We start from the raw sequence: 15,392 nt of genomic DNA, 5'->3' as shown, positions 1-15,392 counted from the left end.
TGGTTTCAACGAGGCCTTCTATCATGCTAGGTCATGTCTGCCCCCACCTCCTGAGACATCCAAGTCTGGCTCCTCCAATGCCTTCCCTCCCCTGTCTTTCCACATCTTATTCACTTTGTACCCAACACCAGCTCCTCCTCCAGATAGCCTTCCCTGATTGCTCCAGCCCGCTCAGCCCTCCCACCCCTGACCCCACCCTTCGGCCCTCCCCACCTCCCAGCCAGGGCTCTTCTGACCATCCTATGGGATCAAGGGCTGAGGTCTCTCTCCTTCCCTGTCCCCCACAGCCCAGGGCAAGGCTAAGCCCACATTGGGAGGAGAAGGGACTCAGCCAGGACTGAGTGAGGACAGGCTGGAGTGAGAGGCCCTAGTTCCCGTTTCTCCCCACCAGCTATTTGCTCCTGCACTGAATGGACATCAGGCAATTCTGCTCCAGCCGGACTCGATGGGGGGTGGGGGTGGGGGGGGGCAGCCCCAACGTTATCAGAGCCATAAAGTGGCAGCTGCAAAGTTCAGTTTGAAGGCCCAAGGCCTTATCACGTTTGTTTATGGTGCCCTGACCTCAGCCTGGGAAGGGGAAACCTCTGAACCGGGCAAGAAAATGTCCAGTGTCTCAGAGGGGGAAGTCCACCCCAAGGCCACTTGTCAGGCTTCCACTGCCCCTACCCCCCAGACAGCAGGCACAGGGGCTCCTCACTGATAGCAGAACGGCTCTGGGCAATGCCCAGCCGAAAGGTGGGGGGAGGGGTGCCACAGAGGAGGGGCAGACCCAGGCCTTGACCTGGGAAGATTCCCAGGCTGGTGGGGAAGAGCAGAGCCAGTGACCAAGGAAGAAGAGTCCTGGTGGGTGGGGGGTGCAGTCTCCCCAAACCGGGTCTCCGAGAGGAGCAGTCAGGGAAGGCTCCCTGGAGGAGTTCCACGAAAGAGGCCAACCTTCCACCTGAAATCATGAAACGGCCTCAGTTGGCTGAGCCAATGGGCCTGACCCCAGAAGAAGGAGGAAGCCCCTAGATCCCCCCAGAGGCTGGAATGGCTCAGGGGTTGGGGGAGGCTTGGCTCCTCTAACTCATCTGTGAGGCAGGTAGCAGGCCACCTGCTCCTGAAGGCCTCACCTCGCCATAGGCATGCTGCCCCAGCCATCTACTTCTAGGCTCTTAGGGACTATCCACAGCTGCCCAGGCCCTCCAGGGGTCCCCAGGGCAAATGGGAGTCATGGAAACGGGGTATACTCATAAGAGGGCCAAACAGTTGCGGGGAGGCGGTGAGACTCCAAACCAAGGTAGGGGAGGGCTGGGTGACAGGTGATGGGCTTCCTCACATGGTGGGCATTCTCAGTGGCAGTCCAGCTTGGGCAGCACTGCCACCTGCCCGATCTCCTCACTGCGGTCCCTCTGGCTGTGGATGCAGGAATAGGGCCAGGAGCTAGACAAAGCCCCATCCCTTTCTCCCTGCCCCTCTTGCTCAACCTCCCAGACTCCAGCCTCCCCTGTGTGACTCCCCTACACACGCAGTTGTCACTGCACATGGGAAATTGTGCAGTGTGTGAAAACCCTCGCATACCTGAGACACAGGTCAGAAAAAGAGAATGAAACTTCGTTTTTATTTTGGAAATTTTCAAACACGCCTAAATATGTAGAGACTAGCGTAACAAACATGGAAATACCCATTTCTTGCAGTGACATCAGAAAAGTGGCAGCAGATGAATTTCTAGCACTCCTCCCTCCCAATTCCTAGGTTTGACCATTGTAGCCTTAACAATTCATATTTGCATCATTTCTTGTTGTTTTTTGTTTTATTGGCTGAAGTATTTTTAAGATAAATTATGGACATCATGACCTTTTACCCCAAATTATTTTACAATGAATCTCGAAAACCAAAGGACATTTTGCTCTATAACAGCGGTTCTCAATCTGTGGGTCACGATCCCTTTGGGGGTCGAACGACCCTTTCACAGGGGTCGCCTAAGACCATCGGAAAACATATATAATTACATATTGTTTTGTGATTAATCGCTATGCTTTAATTATGTTCAATTTGTAACAATGAAATTGGGGGTCACCACATCTCCATCTCCACCTCTTCCTTACTGCCCGCTCCACACACACTAGTTCTCATTCCACTCTCCTACCAGCCAGAGCTCAGCCTCCCAGCGGAAGGTGTGCCTGACAAAATATGGATTTGCAGAGAGGGGAAGGTGCCGACCACTGGCTGAAGGATGTGAAAATACAGGGCAGGGGAGAGAAATGGCCGCAGTGGGGGGTGAGGGGAACTGCCAGACTGGAAGCGTCCGCTGGCGCAGCTGCCACTTGTCCGTGGGTGGGGCGCTCTGACTGCCTGCGCCTGTGCAGGGCATTCAGGCTGTGGCCAGGCTGGGGTCCCGGGAAGGTCAGTCTGGCACGAGGGGCTGGCCTGGCATTTTGGTAGTTGCTGCTAACTTCTTGGTGGTCCCCTAGCGTACTTTACATGTGACCCTCAACACAACCCTGGAAGTCGGCGGTGCTGTCCTTGTCCCCATTTGCAGGTGAGCTGGGATACCTTGCCTGAGGTCACCATCCAGGAAGTGGCAGACAGTGGCATTCCAGACCCTGTGGACCTAACGGGGTTCTGCTGTCTCCCTAAGAGGAACTGCTTCTTCCAAAGCGCCTGTGGAGGCCGCGTGCTGCCCTGGGCCTTTCAAGATAGTTTTTCATTCGTAAGATGCACAAATACGAAGTGACAGCTCGGGCATTGTCACACGTGTGTGTACCAGTGTAGCCACCACCCAGATCAACTGATGGCACTTCCTCTGGTCCCCCCCAAAGTCTCCCTTGTGCTCCTTCCCACTAAGAGGAGATCTGATTTCAGCTTCTTCCCGTGCCCTCTGCAAAGCCGGGGTGATTCTCCTCTTTTCTGTGACTTCTGCATTCCATGCTCTGCCTTACCTACCCGTGTGCTCCCACCACACTCCCCGCCCCTCCTCTTCTCTTCTTGCTCCTCTTCCCCCTCCCTGTCCACTGCAAGATCTCCATCTCCTTACCAACTCAAACACAAATGCCAAAACGAAGGGGGTAGCCTGGGAAGCTGGGTGATGCTCCCATGTGCCTTTCTCTCTAGATCCTCAGCTTTCCCCTGTGACTCTTTGTTGCCCCATTATTTCAATTGGGGTGGGCTTAAAGAAATATGGGATATAAGATGGCATTGGGGGAATGGTTAGTGGGACCACTCCTGAGCCCCCTATCCTCTACTCCCCAATCACCAGACTCCGCCAACCACCCCCATCCCGGCAGGAAAAAGCCCCCTTATTCACGGTGGCTCCCAGTGCTCGGTGATTTGCATGCAGGAAGTTTTCTCCGGTCTCACCTAATCCAACCTGCTGCATTGTAGTCGCCTCTGGGACCAGCTGCTCCTCAGAAGTGCTCCCCAGCATACTGCTTCTGTCTTCCTTGACTCCTCCTGCCTGGATGAGGCTGGGGGTTCTGACTCAAGCCTATGGTCTCGGGCTCCCCTTGAGGGAGCTGGGGATGGCCTACAGTATGTGAGCTGGGCCCTCCCTGTCTTTCTGAGCCCCTAGCGTCTAACAGCTTCAACTCCCAGCACCTTCACCCTCCACAGCCTTTGCCCCAAATCTCAGGAACACCATGTGGAGAGAAGGCAGGGTTTCTCCCAAGCCCCTCGAAGTGGAGATAGAGAGGAGGGCCCTCAGCTGAGCCGATGGTATTAACAAACTTTGGTTAATCCTTGGCCCCAACCGGAGAGTTGGGATTCTCCTGCCAACTTTCTGTCAGTCACCTCCCACATCCAGCCAACTCCATGGCAGGGGACACAGAGGACCAGGACTAAAGAGATGCTGTGGACTCCCTCGCGCTTGCTTAGGTCCCTTCTTCTGGGCTCAGGTTCTACTGTCATAGAGAAGGTGTTGGAGACCCTGTATGTCCCGAAACTCTCTAGCCTCAACCCAACTGCAAGACCAGGCTGACTCCAAGCTCACTTGGACCTCAGCACAGTGATGGGTGAGGGCTTGGGAAAGCCCTGCTTTCTCTTCTCCACATGGAGCATCAGGAAACAAGTTGAGAGATATAGGCCTTGAACGCATTTTGAAGTGTGGGCTTTGACTCCTAGGAACCATCAGAGATTTGAAGCAGGAGAATGAGGATGGGGATACACATTTTATTAAGATCCCTCAGGTTGTCGGTATTGGGGCTGAAAACTACTGTACCAGTCCCGGCAGGAATTGATGAAGCCTGGCCCCTCCCTGTCAATATCTCCCAACTTGTCTCCTGATACCCCACGGCTCCTTGCTGCAGCCACACAAGGCTTCTTGCAACCTTGAATGTTTTAAGCATTTTCATGCCTCCATGCTTCTGTACACACAGCTCCTACTTTCTGGAATGTTCTTATTCCACCTCTAATTATCCACTTCCTACACATCCTCAAAGACCCTCCCACCTCTACTACCCATTCTCTATGAAGTCCACACCCCAGCTTATCCTACCCTGGAACCCTTCCATGGATCAGCAGGCTTGCCTGTATCCGGCTGGGAATTTTCCAATTTAGTGTGTCTGGATTCCAGAGGGGTAATGAGGATGTTTAGAATAGGGAAATAAGTGGAAGAGGAAGTCCAAAGTCTGCCTGCGTTCCTCAGTGATAAAGGCTAGAGGGAGCTGCCTTGGCCCAAAGGGCAATGGTTGACCAGATGGCCCAAGACGAGATGGTGGAGAAAGATCGATGTAGTCCAGACTAATGGTCAGAAATTTTGGTCCCTTCTAGGAATGTCCATTTGCTGGGTGACCTCAGCCCTCTTTGGGTCCCTGTTTCCTCTACCCTTCTCCAGATGGGGCCCAGCACTCAACTACATTGTGGTGAAGTTAGAGCTCATTTCCAAACACCCCCCCCCAACTTTATTCAGAGACACCCCAGGATCAGGGTTACTCTGGGGGCTCCTACTTCCCTGTGCAGAAGTGCTCTGTGACTGTGCTGCTGGGGGCAGCAGAACTGGCTGGAGAAGTTGACCCAACATCCTTCCACCCTACGATGGCGGGCAGAAGTCACCAAGAATCCTCTGAAGCCCTCAGTGATGGGAAAAGAAATGTTATTGGTCAAACAGCCACACCCTAGCTTAAGAGGGCCCAGCAAGCGAGGGCATCCCTTGTCCTGTCCTCAGAGCTCAAGTCTGGACTCTTTAGGTTACCGAGACAGAAACTCAACTGGCTCAAGTTGTAAAGAAAGGTATTGATTCATGCTGCTGGAAGCAGGGCTGGGTTCAGGCATGGCTGCCCAGGGAAGCCGACCATGTCAGGAGGGCCCAGTGTTTCTCCATCTCTCTTTTCTGCGTTTAGCTGTGTGGCACTCAAAGCCCTACCACATCGTGTTCCACTTGGCAACAAGATGGTAGCAGAAGCTCCAGCCCTTTCATCCCTTGAGGTTTCCAGTCCGGTGGAAAAGAACAAATCCACTTGCCTAATTGGTTAATCCAGAGTCCCAGGAATGAGCGTCCTGGCTTTGACTTGAGCCATGTGCCAGACACTGTGGCCAGGAATACTCTGACTGGCTCAAGTCTGGTCCCATGTTGATTCCCTAGAAGAGGGATCATCAGAACCCATGAACTAGGAGTGGGAAAGAAGGTGGTTTCCCAGATGGAGATGAGGACATGGCACCAGAGGAGGGTAAAGGATGGTAGAAGGCAGCAACAATAGATCCACTACCATCCGTGTTGTGGGAGATAAGAGGTAGGAATGGGAAGGAGAGGCAGGCAAGGCTGGGAAGGGGCCAGAAGGCAGACTGAACCCTGTTGCTGGTGGACAATGGGACCGAGAAGGGACTTTGGGAACTCCAAGCAAGCAAGATGGCGGGACACAACCTGGAGTGGCCAGTCCCCAGGTTCCTCTTCCAGAGGCCACCTCTGGGATCCATCTGGCCACCCCTCTTCCCATGCCTGAGCCAGCCACAGATCCCTTAGGACAGAGCATCTGGAGTGTTTCATCTGAACAACCCTATGGGCAAGAGAGGAAGTGCGTGACGCCAAAGAGGGATCACAGTGCATTTCCTTGGAAGTCTCATATCCTTTCTTTGAAAGTTATACAAATAACGTCATCCTCTCCATAACAGATCCGTGTTACTTTCAATGTGCCAAGTTTTAAATGACTGACCAGCTAATGTCTTTACTCCAATTGTCTGGTAAAGTGAATGGTACAAGATGGAAGCCAAGGTCACTGTGGCTCCAGGCCTGTGGCACGTGGGCGAGTGAGATCTGGATGCGGGAGAGTCTGAAAGACATCCTGGACAAGGAGGATTTCCCTCGCACCTGGGCGTGGTCAGCTGTGGCGCTATACTGGGAAAGTCGGGGACCTCTGTGACAATGAGGCTCCACCAAGCCTTCAACAGGGGATGAGAGCCATTGAGGGGGAAGGGACTCAGCCGTGTGGCCCTTGGGCACTGAGTGGTCAGGCTTCAGCTTGAACCACCCCCCTCCCTACAGCAGTGGAGAGGTAGCTCACTGGCACCCAGGGCACTTATCCCTCAGGGAGGTCAACTCACTTAGAACAGTGGTCAAAGTCACACCCTGGGTGCCTACGGGCTAGATGAGGACCCTCTTAAAGAAAGGAAATAAGGGGGAACTCCTCCAATCTGTGTCTTCCCACTACAAGAACCCTTTCAGCCCTAACCGGTTTGGCTCAGTGGATAGAGGGTCGGCCTGCAGACTGAAGGGTCCCAGGTTCGATTCCAGTCAAGGGCATGTACCTTGGTTGCGGGCTCGATCCCCAATAGGGGGTGTGCAGGAGGCAGCTGATCGATGTTTCTAACTCTCTATTCCTCTTCCCTTCCTCGCTGTAAAAAAATCAATAAAATATATATTTTTTAAAAAGAACCCTTTCAGTCATCAGGGGAGGTAGTTAAGAACCATTTAGCCTACAGGGAAACTGAGGCCTTGTCCCCTGGCGGGGAGGACAAGCTGGAAGACACACTGAGAATCTGATTCTGGCACAGTCTTGCTGGACTCTCCCCCGATGCCCTGTTTGGGACTGTGACATTCTCCTCCCTAAGCAGAAATGAGGAAGCTGATATGTGGGATCCCAGGGGCAGCAGCCACTTCCCTAAAGTCAAAGAGACAGGCAGAAGCTGCCACCAGCCCAGCAGTTCCTCCCTGGAGGCCTTACCCGCCCTTCCCCACCCAACGGCTCCCCAGACCTGAATTTTCCGGCTGTTCCTAGGCATCCATCACCCCTACTTACATGTTGGCTCCAGTGCCAATGTTCCACTGGCACACAGGTCTGGCCCCACCCCTGATCCCTAGGTAGGGTGCAGGGGAGCGGAGGGGAGGGGATGAGAAAGCTCAAGCTTCTCCCCGCCTTCCAGAGGCAGAGGAGGCCTGGTGGGTGGCAAGCCATCCTGGGAGGGCTTCCCTTACTTCCTTAACCTCCCCACCCCCACCCCCAGCAGTAGGTCTGACTTAGCTTGAATTATTCAAAAGCTAAGAGGAAGGCAGTTGAGGTCTGGCAACGAGGGCTAGTGTGCCCTTCCTAGATGGTGACCTGGGGACTGAGCACAGGCTCCTAGAATGGGGACAGGCGGGAAGATGCAGCCAGGCTCCTGGATTCCTCCAGGTCTGGCTCCAGGAACAGGAGGCCAGGGTCCAGCCCCTGTAGTGAGGTAGCACTAGCCGGGCCCCGCCCGTCACAGGGACTGTGGTCGGGACAGAGGACTCCCAGCGCGCCCGCCAAGCTGGACAATGGCAGAGTCCGTGGGCCAGCTCTGGGCTCCAAGGAGAGGCCCTCTCACCTGTGTGGGCCGTGCTACTCTCAAAGAGACACAGCTGTTATAACCACAGCACGGTTGGGGAGCCACCAGGAAGCCATGACAGGGTCCTCAAGGCAGACCAAGCTTTGGGGACAATGAGCACATTTGGGGTAAGATCCAGGTCAGGGTCAGGCCTCGGTCTGGGGTGAGGATCGGGATTGAGTCGAGGTTGGGATTGGGGTTCAGACTGGAACTCGGGTCAGTCCAGTGACCAGGCCTTACTTGCTTGACCCATGTTCCTGGGAGTTTGTGGATGGGATGTGGGCCATGGACAAGGCTGATGGTCCCTTCCCTGTCTCTGTCCCGCAGAGCGGCTGGGACTGGGCCAATGTGAGGGATATGTGTGACTACATGCAAATGATGGAGGCGGAGCACAGGCAGTGCCTGGAGGAGGCCGAGCTGGAAAATGAAACAGCAGGTGAGCCCCCCCCTCCCCCCGTAGGAAGAGGGGCGCTGCAGACCCCCAAGGAGCTCCAGTTCTCACAGTGCAAGCCCAGATCCATATCACACTCATTGTATAGTGTTGGAGGGAGCAGCACCATGGGGCTGCTGGATAGTGAGGAGAGGATGCTGGGAAAAGCTGGGGAGCCAGACAAAGAAGGACGGTGCCAACAGACCTCCATGTTCCCATCACTCACCCCAAGTCTGGGGAGCTCCCAGCTGTTACCTAAGGAGAGTATACAAATTGGGGTTCAGAAGAGTGAGTGCAGCCAGCTCTGCATTTGGAGGTCCCTACCCCTCTTCCCCAGGAAAAGGGGTGATGTCTTCCTGGCTCCCCAGTCCCCTGCCGCCTCTGAGGCTGACAATTATGTGACCCCTCCGGGTCCTTCCTTCTTGGACCTGGTGCCCAGGCTCTCTGCCTCCTGCACCATCAGTGGGTGTGAGTAGCCTTGCCGATAGCTTTCACTCCCCCCGCTCAAGGAGGGGTGGCCTCCTGTCTCCTCAGCCCCTGAGACTAAGCCTGGGTCCAGGGGTACTGCCCACTGCCAATGCTCCCACCGGGACATGGAGGCGGGGCCAGGCCACCGACAGGCCCCAGCAGTACGATCTGGATCGTGGACAGCTCAGAGAGGCCGGGACCCCAGACTCTAGGCCCCCCTGCATCCCTCCTAGGCCCCAAAGGCCGGCCACCCTCGTGATCCTGATGAGGTCATTGCTGGCACAGGGTGCCTGTCAGGTGCAACCAACACCCTGTCACCAGGCAGCCAGCTAGGAATCCAGAGGAGGGCAGGTATGGGTCAGCGGGCAGTGAGCCTGCCCGTGACCTTGTGTGGGGCTCTGCACATGTTCAGGCAGTGGCAGGTGCAGGTGTGTGCTCCCGGCCTGTGTCTGCCTGGTTCTGTTTCTGTGCCTCTGGGGTCTGAGCTCCATGTCTGACTTGGAGTGTCTTTGTGTGTCAGAGCGTGTGTCTGTGTAGCCTGGATGTGCCCAGATGTATCTGCCTGGTGTGCTGTGTGTGTGTCAGTGTGAATGTCTGTGATACGCTATCATGTCTATGCATATGTGTCCAAGTCATGTCTCTGTACCTGTGTTTACTTGTGTCTGGTCTTTCCGGGTCCAAGAAAGCATACATGTATGTATGTTTGCATGTGTGTCTGTGGGTCTGTGTGTCTGGGAGTGCTTGTCAGTGAGTGTGTCTCTCTCTGTGCACACAGATCTATGAAATGACCTGGCAGAGGTCCCCACTCTGCCTCACTATCCCCCACCCCAGGCTCCTGGTTGATCTTTCTTTCCTGTTAGGTGGCAGCCCCCAGCAGGCACACACAGCCAGCCTGGGCCCTGTGTCTCTGTGGGCCTGGTGACACGTGGTGGGACCTGAGGGGTCTCCCTGGGTGGACACACAGAAAATATGTCTAGGCCCAGCCCAGGACAACGGGCCTCCAGATGCCCGGCATTTTCTTGGCCGTCACCTCTTCTCTGCTTCCAGACCCTGCTGCCTCCTGCAGGAACCCTCCCCACCACCACCACCACATCCCCCTGCCGGCCTCTCTTCCCTGGCTCCCCTGCCCCGCCCACTGGCCTGTGCCCAGCACAGTTCACCGCCCAGCCTGGTGGCACTGAGAGTCCTTGAGGCCAAGTGTGACCTCCCTAAGGACAGGGCCTGGTCTCCCTCCTCTGTGCTGCCTCTGGTGGAGGCGGAGCCCAGTGCCGTCAGGGAGGCTAAACAGAGCCCCACAGAGAAAATTCCCCAGAGAATCAGCATGGAGCCATTCAGCACAGGAGAGCAAGAGGTTTCCTGGAGAAGGGAGCATGTGAACAGGCTACCCCACTCGCCCCTGGGCTAGTTCCCTCATTGCTGTGTGCCTCAGTGACTCATCTCTAAAATGGGAGGACTAACTAAGTCATTCATTGAAAGGGGGGGGAGGGGAGAGCTCCTCCCATTTACAAAGGCTCCAGGAGTGTTGACTGATATTATTAATGGTCTTGCACAGCAGCAGGATTTGACTGGCCCTACGTGGCCGCCAGAGAGGTTGGCACAGGAAGGAAGGAGGGACTGGGAACCAGTGAGGACAGAAGCCTCAGGACAGGGTGGGGCAGAAGTTCTAGGATCCCAGAGGAAGGCAGGCTGTGCTCCTGGGCCAGCCCTTCCAGTGACTCAGGTGTCCTCAGGTGTCCTCAGGTGTCCTCAGGCCTCAGCGGCAGCTACCATTGGCTGCTGCAGGCCTGGAAGGTTCTCCTCCCCGCTGCGCTGCCCTGCCCTCCGGGTCCCGAGGCTCCTCCTCGAGTGGGGACATCCTTCCACCTTTTCTTCCCAGGCCCCCTTCTTGGGAACTCGGGAACCTTCGGACTTGGGCTGGGCTGGGCTTGGCTCAGCTGGCGTTGACTTTGGCTCAGGGGTTGGGTTTCCTGAACAAAGCTATGGGACTGGCAGGGTTGCAAAGAGACAATTAAACCTCCCTCGGGGGAGGGGATCCAGAGGAGTCCTAGTCCCTGAGAGGCGCCTAACCCCTGAACAGGCAAACCCATGGCATTTGCATCTGCCTATTAAAGTAGACTCCTCCAGACCCCACTGTGCACCCCTCGCCCCCAGCACCCGGGCTAGTACACAGCCTGTGATGCAGGATTTCCTCTGAACTCACCCCGACCACCACCCTCATCATGTTTCACAATTTCGCTGAGTTGGGGGCATCGTGTTGCTTTGTGAGTTGTATGAAGGCTCCTCAAGAACTAGCTGAACCCCAATATACCCATCACCCCAACGTAAACAACTCCTCTTTAAAAATATATTGTCCATAAAAATATAATGCCTCCTTTACTATTATAAAATGAAATTCAGGACACATATTATTCATTTTTTTTACTTTTTATTTTTTTATTAATATATACATATATTTATTGATTTCAGAGAGGAAGGGAGAGGGAAAGAGAGATAGAAACATCAATGATGAGAGAGAATCATTGATTGGCTGCCTCCTGCACACCCCCTACTAGGGATCAAACCCACAACCTGGGCATGTGCCCTTGACCAGAATAGAACCGGCCCCTTCAGTCCGCAGGCCTACGCTCTATCCACTGAGCTAAACCAACTAGGGCCACACATTCATTTTTTTTAAGAAATGATGTTCTAATTGTAACATAAAAGAAGAAAGGAAAGGAATTTATAATTAAATATTCTCTAACAAAGCCAGGCCTGATCCCACTGGAAGATAAGAAGATTGGACCTATAAATATAACCTCAGGGAATGGGAGGGCTATGGATGGAGGTTGGTATATAGCCGGTGGTTGCATCCCTGGCTCAGATGTCATGGGCAGCATTGCTGTAGGGAACATGCTTTTCCAAAACGTTAAACAACTTTCAGTAAAGTTCAGAACGCGCCAAAGCCCAGCCTTCTCTCCCTTTACTCAGTAGTTGCACTCCGGGAAAACTGTGCATGTTACACGTGCCATAAATACCTTGTGTTTGTATGGGAAATGGAGTGAGTCCAGGCTCTGGTCATTGCAACAGAATTTCACCGATGCAAGGGCCCAGTGGCTCACTTGATAGTCTTTTTTTTTTTTTAAATATATTTCTTTATTGATTTCAGAGGAAGGGAGAAGGAGAGAGAGATAGAAACATCAATGATGAGAGAGAATCATTGATCGGCTGCCTCCTGCACACCCCCTACTGGGGATGGAACCTGCAACCCAGGCATATGCCCTTGGCCGGAATCGAACCTGGGACCCCTTAGTCCGCAGGCTGACGCTCTATCCACTGAGCCAAGCCAGCCAGGGCTCACTTGATAGTCTTGCAGAAGCTCTGCAATTCATCGTTGTGCAGGGCCACGCTGGAGCTGGTGCCTGCCCATCAAATGCAGGGTGAGGCCCCCAACCTGCAACAAAGAAATCCCCCACGACTGTCCAAAATACCCCCGGGGCGCTCTGCCCCTCGCTGAGGACCGTGGAGCTGTAGTCTGCCTCCTCCTCGCGCCCTGTCGGGTCGGGCCCTGCACAGCCTGGGCGGGGCTGGGCCTCCCCTCTCAGACCACAGGCTCCTCGAGGTGGGAGCCTGGAGGAGGAGGAGGAAGAAGAGTGGCTGGAGGCACCTGGTGGCCATGCTGACCCATGTGTCCCCTGCCGTTACCCCACAGGCTGCAGCAGGATGTGGGACAACATCACCTGCTGGCCAGCCACCCCTCGGGGCCAGGTGGTCGTCATGGCCTGTCCCCTCATCTACAGGTTATTCTACCCTCTTCAAGGTAAGAGCCCTGGATTCAAGTGAGGGAGCTGGGTGGCACAAGTGGCGTGGACTAGAGTGGAGTCTCACCTCCCGGGGAAATGAGAAGGAAAGGGAGAGGGTCAAAGGGGCTGGAGCAATCAGGGTGCCTTCCTGGAAGAGGATGCTCTGGCACTAGGTCTTTGAAGAACTTACGGGATTTGATTTAACTCTTCACATAAAGATAACCATGTGGGAAGGGCTCACTAAATATTTGCTCAGCAATTAATAACTGATTGACTGACAGGTACTTGATTAAACCATGGCTCCCGTGTTCCGTTGTCCCGGTCTGCACTTGATTCAGTCTTTCGCTGCCTGGAGCCAGTGCCCTCTCCGGCTCCATGAAATCACCGCATGGCCTTGCTTACACACCTCGTCGTGTTCTGCTTAAATGGATGTTCACATACAAGGGAGAAAGAGAAGGGAGCCTCTTGAGGAAGTGGGCTCTCTTGCTAGTGAATAGTTAAAGAGGCTGACCGCGTAATGTGGTCCGCCAGCCATCCTTCCATTCAGTGAATGTTCATTCAGCACCTACTAACATGGCCAGCACTGGGCTAGACCAACATGCGCTGGTGGGGGGCAGAAGACAGCCACCCCGTCTGCCCACAGGGGGCTAATGTTCTAGTTGGAGAGACATTGAGCAAAAAAGACATACGTGTCCTAAATGGTAAACGGTGCCCAGAGAGGGAAGGGGAAAGGGGTGCAACGTAAAGCAGATGTTCAGGGACAGGAACTGAAGACCTGGAGTGGGGGGGCGGGGGGAGCCGCCACACAAAGATCCCGTTGTGGGAGCATCTGGAGAGAATCAACATTGGTGGGACAAGGTGGACTGGAGCGGCGGCAGGGAGGACGTAGGGAGGAGCAGAACCTAGATACGGATTCGAGGGGTGCACACAAAGACTCCGGGCACCTCTCACTCGGGGTGGCCTTTCCCTCTCTGGACCGCAGTCTCCCTGTTTGTAAAGTAGGCATGGGAGGTGGACCAAGTGGCTTCTTGGGGACAGGCCAGTTTTGCCCCCCAGTGGTGTGCCCTCAGCCGTGACGGAGAGACCCCGAGGCCCTCCCTGCAGAATCTGGGAGCGATCACAGGCGTGTCATATTCCAGGTGGCACCCACCCAGCCCAGCACTCCTCCAGGGGAGCCCAGCCCGGGGGCAGGTGGGAGATGAGTTACTCCCCCAGGTCCCATCAGCACGGCCTGGCACCCAGCCTTCTCTTGGATCCCTGGAAGCGCCTACTAATGACGTTCCTTCCTGACACCCGCTAATTGCATTCCTCCTGCCGGCTCTTCCTTCTGGCCCTGCTGGGATTATCGAAGCAGCTCCTTCACTTGAGAACCTGGACTGCAGCCCACCATCTGACTAATCCCGAGGGCACCCGCCTCCCGGGGGGCCACGGGGTGCCTTTGTGCCGATGAGAAAAGGGCTGCCCTTCCTCAGACAGAGCCAGCCTCTCACAGACCCACCTAGTGGCCAGCTGAGTATAAAGGAAAACAGCCCCGTCCCCATCAGCCAGGCGCCCGCCTGGTGCAGTGAGCAGCCTGCTCAGCTCTCCTTGGCTGTGCAAGTGCCTCTGAGAATGAGAGACAAGTAGGAGACAGGGGTAGGGGCCGGGAATGTAAAGGAAACAGGGTGTGCTTTCCTGGGCAACTAGGTGAAGAAGGTGTGAGCAACTGGCCTAAAGTTCCAAAAAGGGAAGTTATTGAGGAAGGGAAGTGCAGGGAGGGGTGATGCCAACGCCAGCTCCTGGGGTACCAGGACCCGGGAAGACGTGTTCTCCCTGGAAGGGTTGGAAGGGACCTGGTTCTACAATGAGAGCTGAAGAGACCTTGTGGAAGATAAAGATTGCGAAGGGTCCGAAAGAAGTCATTTTCCCAAACGGGGTCAGAGTACCTGGGTGGGGGTGGGCCACTCATTGAAGGACCAAAATGTTCCGGGGGGCCTAGTCCTTTAAGTCGTGGTCTGCATGCCTTTAATCTGGTTTTTACCTTCAACTCTTTGAAGAGCCTCTTTTAGTGTGATGGCTATTTTGGTTGAAAAAACTCAAGTCTGTGTTAAGGGGGTCTAAGGACACCTCCTCCCCTCGCCCCGCCCCCAACATCCTGAAGCTGCCTGGAGCCCCAGGATCCACATGGTTCAGCCCCAAGATCCTGCTGTGCGGTGCTGTGCTGCTTGAGTCCCCTTGCACATGCCTTTGCCTGGGCAGGTTCCCCTGCCGGGAACTCCCTGCTTCTCCATTTATGTGGATTATAGATCGGCACCATTATCAGGTGTCCCCCAGCCATGCCCGCCTCCTGCCTCACCTGTGGTTCCTCGCCTGAGCCCCACCAGGTGTGGGAGGAAACCCAGGCCCGTAGGCCCAGGCAGGCTGGCCCAGGAGCAGTGGCCAGGTCAGAGGGCTGCCGTCTGGACCCACAGGACAAAGAAGTCATCTGCCACACCAGGCCCTGTGACAAGGGTCAGCATTTAGCTCATGGCAAGGGTCAGGGATCATTCAGAGAGCCAAGGATCCAGGCTACCTGGGACAAGGATCAGAGCTTACATTGCACCTGGGGTCAGGTTCAGACATGACAAGGGGCAGGGCTGAGCCCAGGAATGCCCTGGCAGCCGGGAGGAGGGGGGAAAGGAGGGGAGAGGGAAGGCTTCTCCCTGCCCCAGGTTCCCCCATGATGCCCTGGGGTCTAGGTGGGAGTCTGACACAGCAGAGGTTCACGGGAGTAGGGCTGAGGGCAGAGACAGCCAGGCCCCATGCCTACTCCACGGGCCTGCCCCTCCCCTGGCCTCAACCTCTCTCCTCCCCCAAGGCCACAACGTGAGCCGCAGATGTACAGACAAGGGCTGGACAGAACTGGAGCCTGCCCCCTACCCCATTGCCTGTGACACAGAACCATATTTGGAAGAGGTAGGCCACAGTGCACCCCACCAGAG

The 15,392-nt window shown here is 55.2% G+C and overlaps 1 protein-coding gene across 3 annotated transcripts in view; it reads left to right on the top strand.

The window, feature by feature from the left end:
- The first annotated feature begins 8,055 nt into the window (after nt 1-8,055).
- The window catches only part of VIPR1 (vasoactive intestinal peptide receptor 1), a 16,079-nt gene continuing 8,742 nt past the window's right edge, over nt 8,056-15,392 (top strand). The window contains exons 1-3 of one of the 3 annotated variants that reach the window (XM_014534898.1): nt 8,056-8,191; nt 12,342-12,449; nt 15,269-15,366. In XM_014534898.1, coding sequence (XP_014390384.1) covers nt 8,113-8,191; nt 12,342-12,449; nt 15,269-15,366 — 285 coding nt within the window. In that variant the 5' untranslated portion in view covers nt 8,056-8,112. The remainder of the gene's footprint in view (nt 8,192-12,341; nt 12,450-15,268; nt 15,367-15,392) is intronic. The other 2 variants (XM_014534899.1, XM_005860393.2) reach the window with 2 other exon arrangements.

Source organism: Myotis brandtii, unplaced genomic scaffold (assembly GCF_000412655.1).
Source record: "Myotis brandtii unplaced genomic scaffold, ASM41265v1 scaffold134, whole genome shotgun sequence".
Taxonomy (NCBI): domain Eukaryota; kingdom Metazoa; phylum Chordata; class Mammalia; order Chiroptera; family Vespertilionidae; genus Myotis; species Myotis brandtii.
The sequence above is the reverse complement of the archived record's forward strand: the minus strand, read 5'-3'. Positions and strand labels throughout refer to the sequence as shown.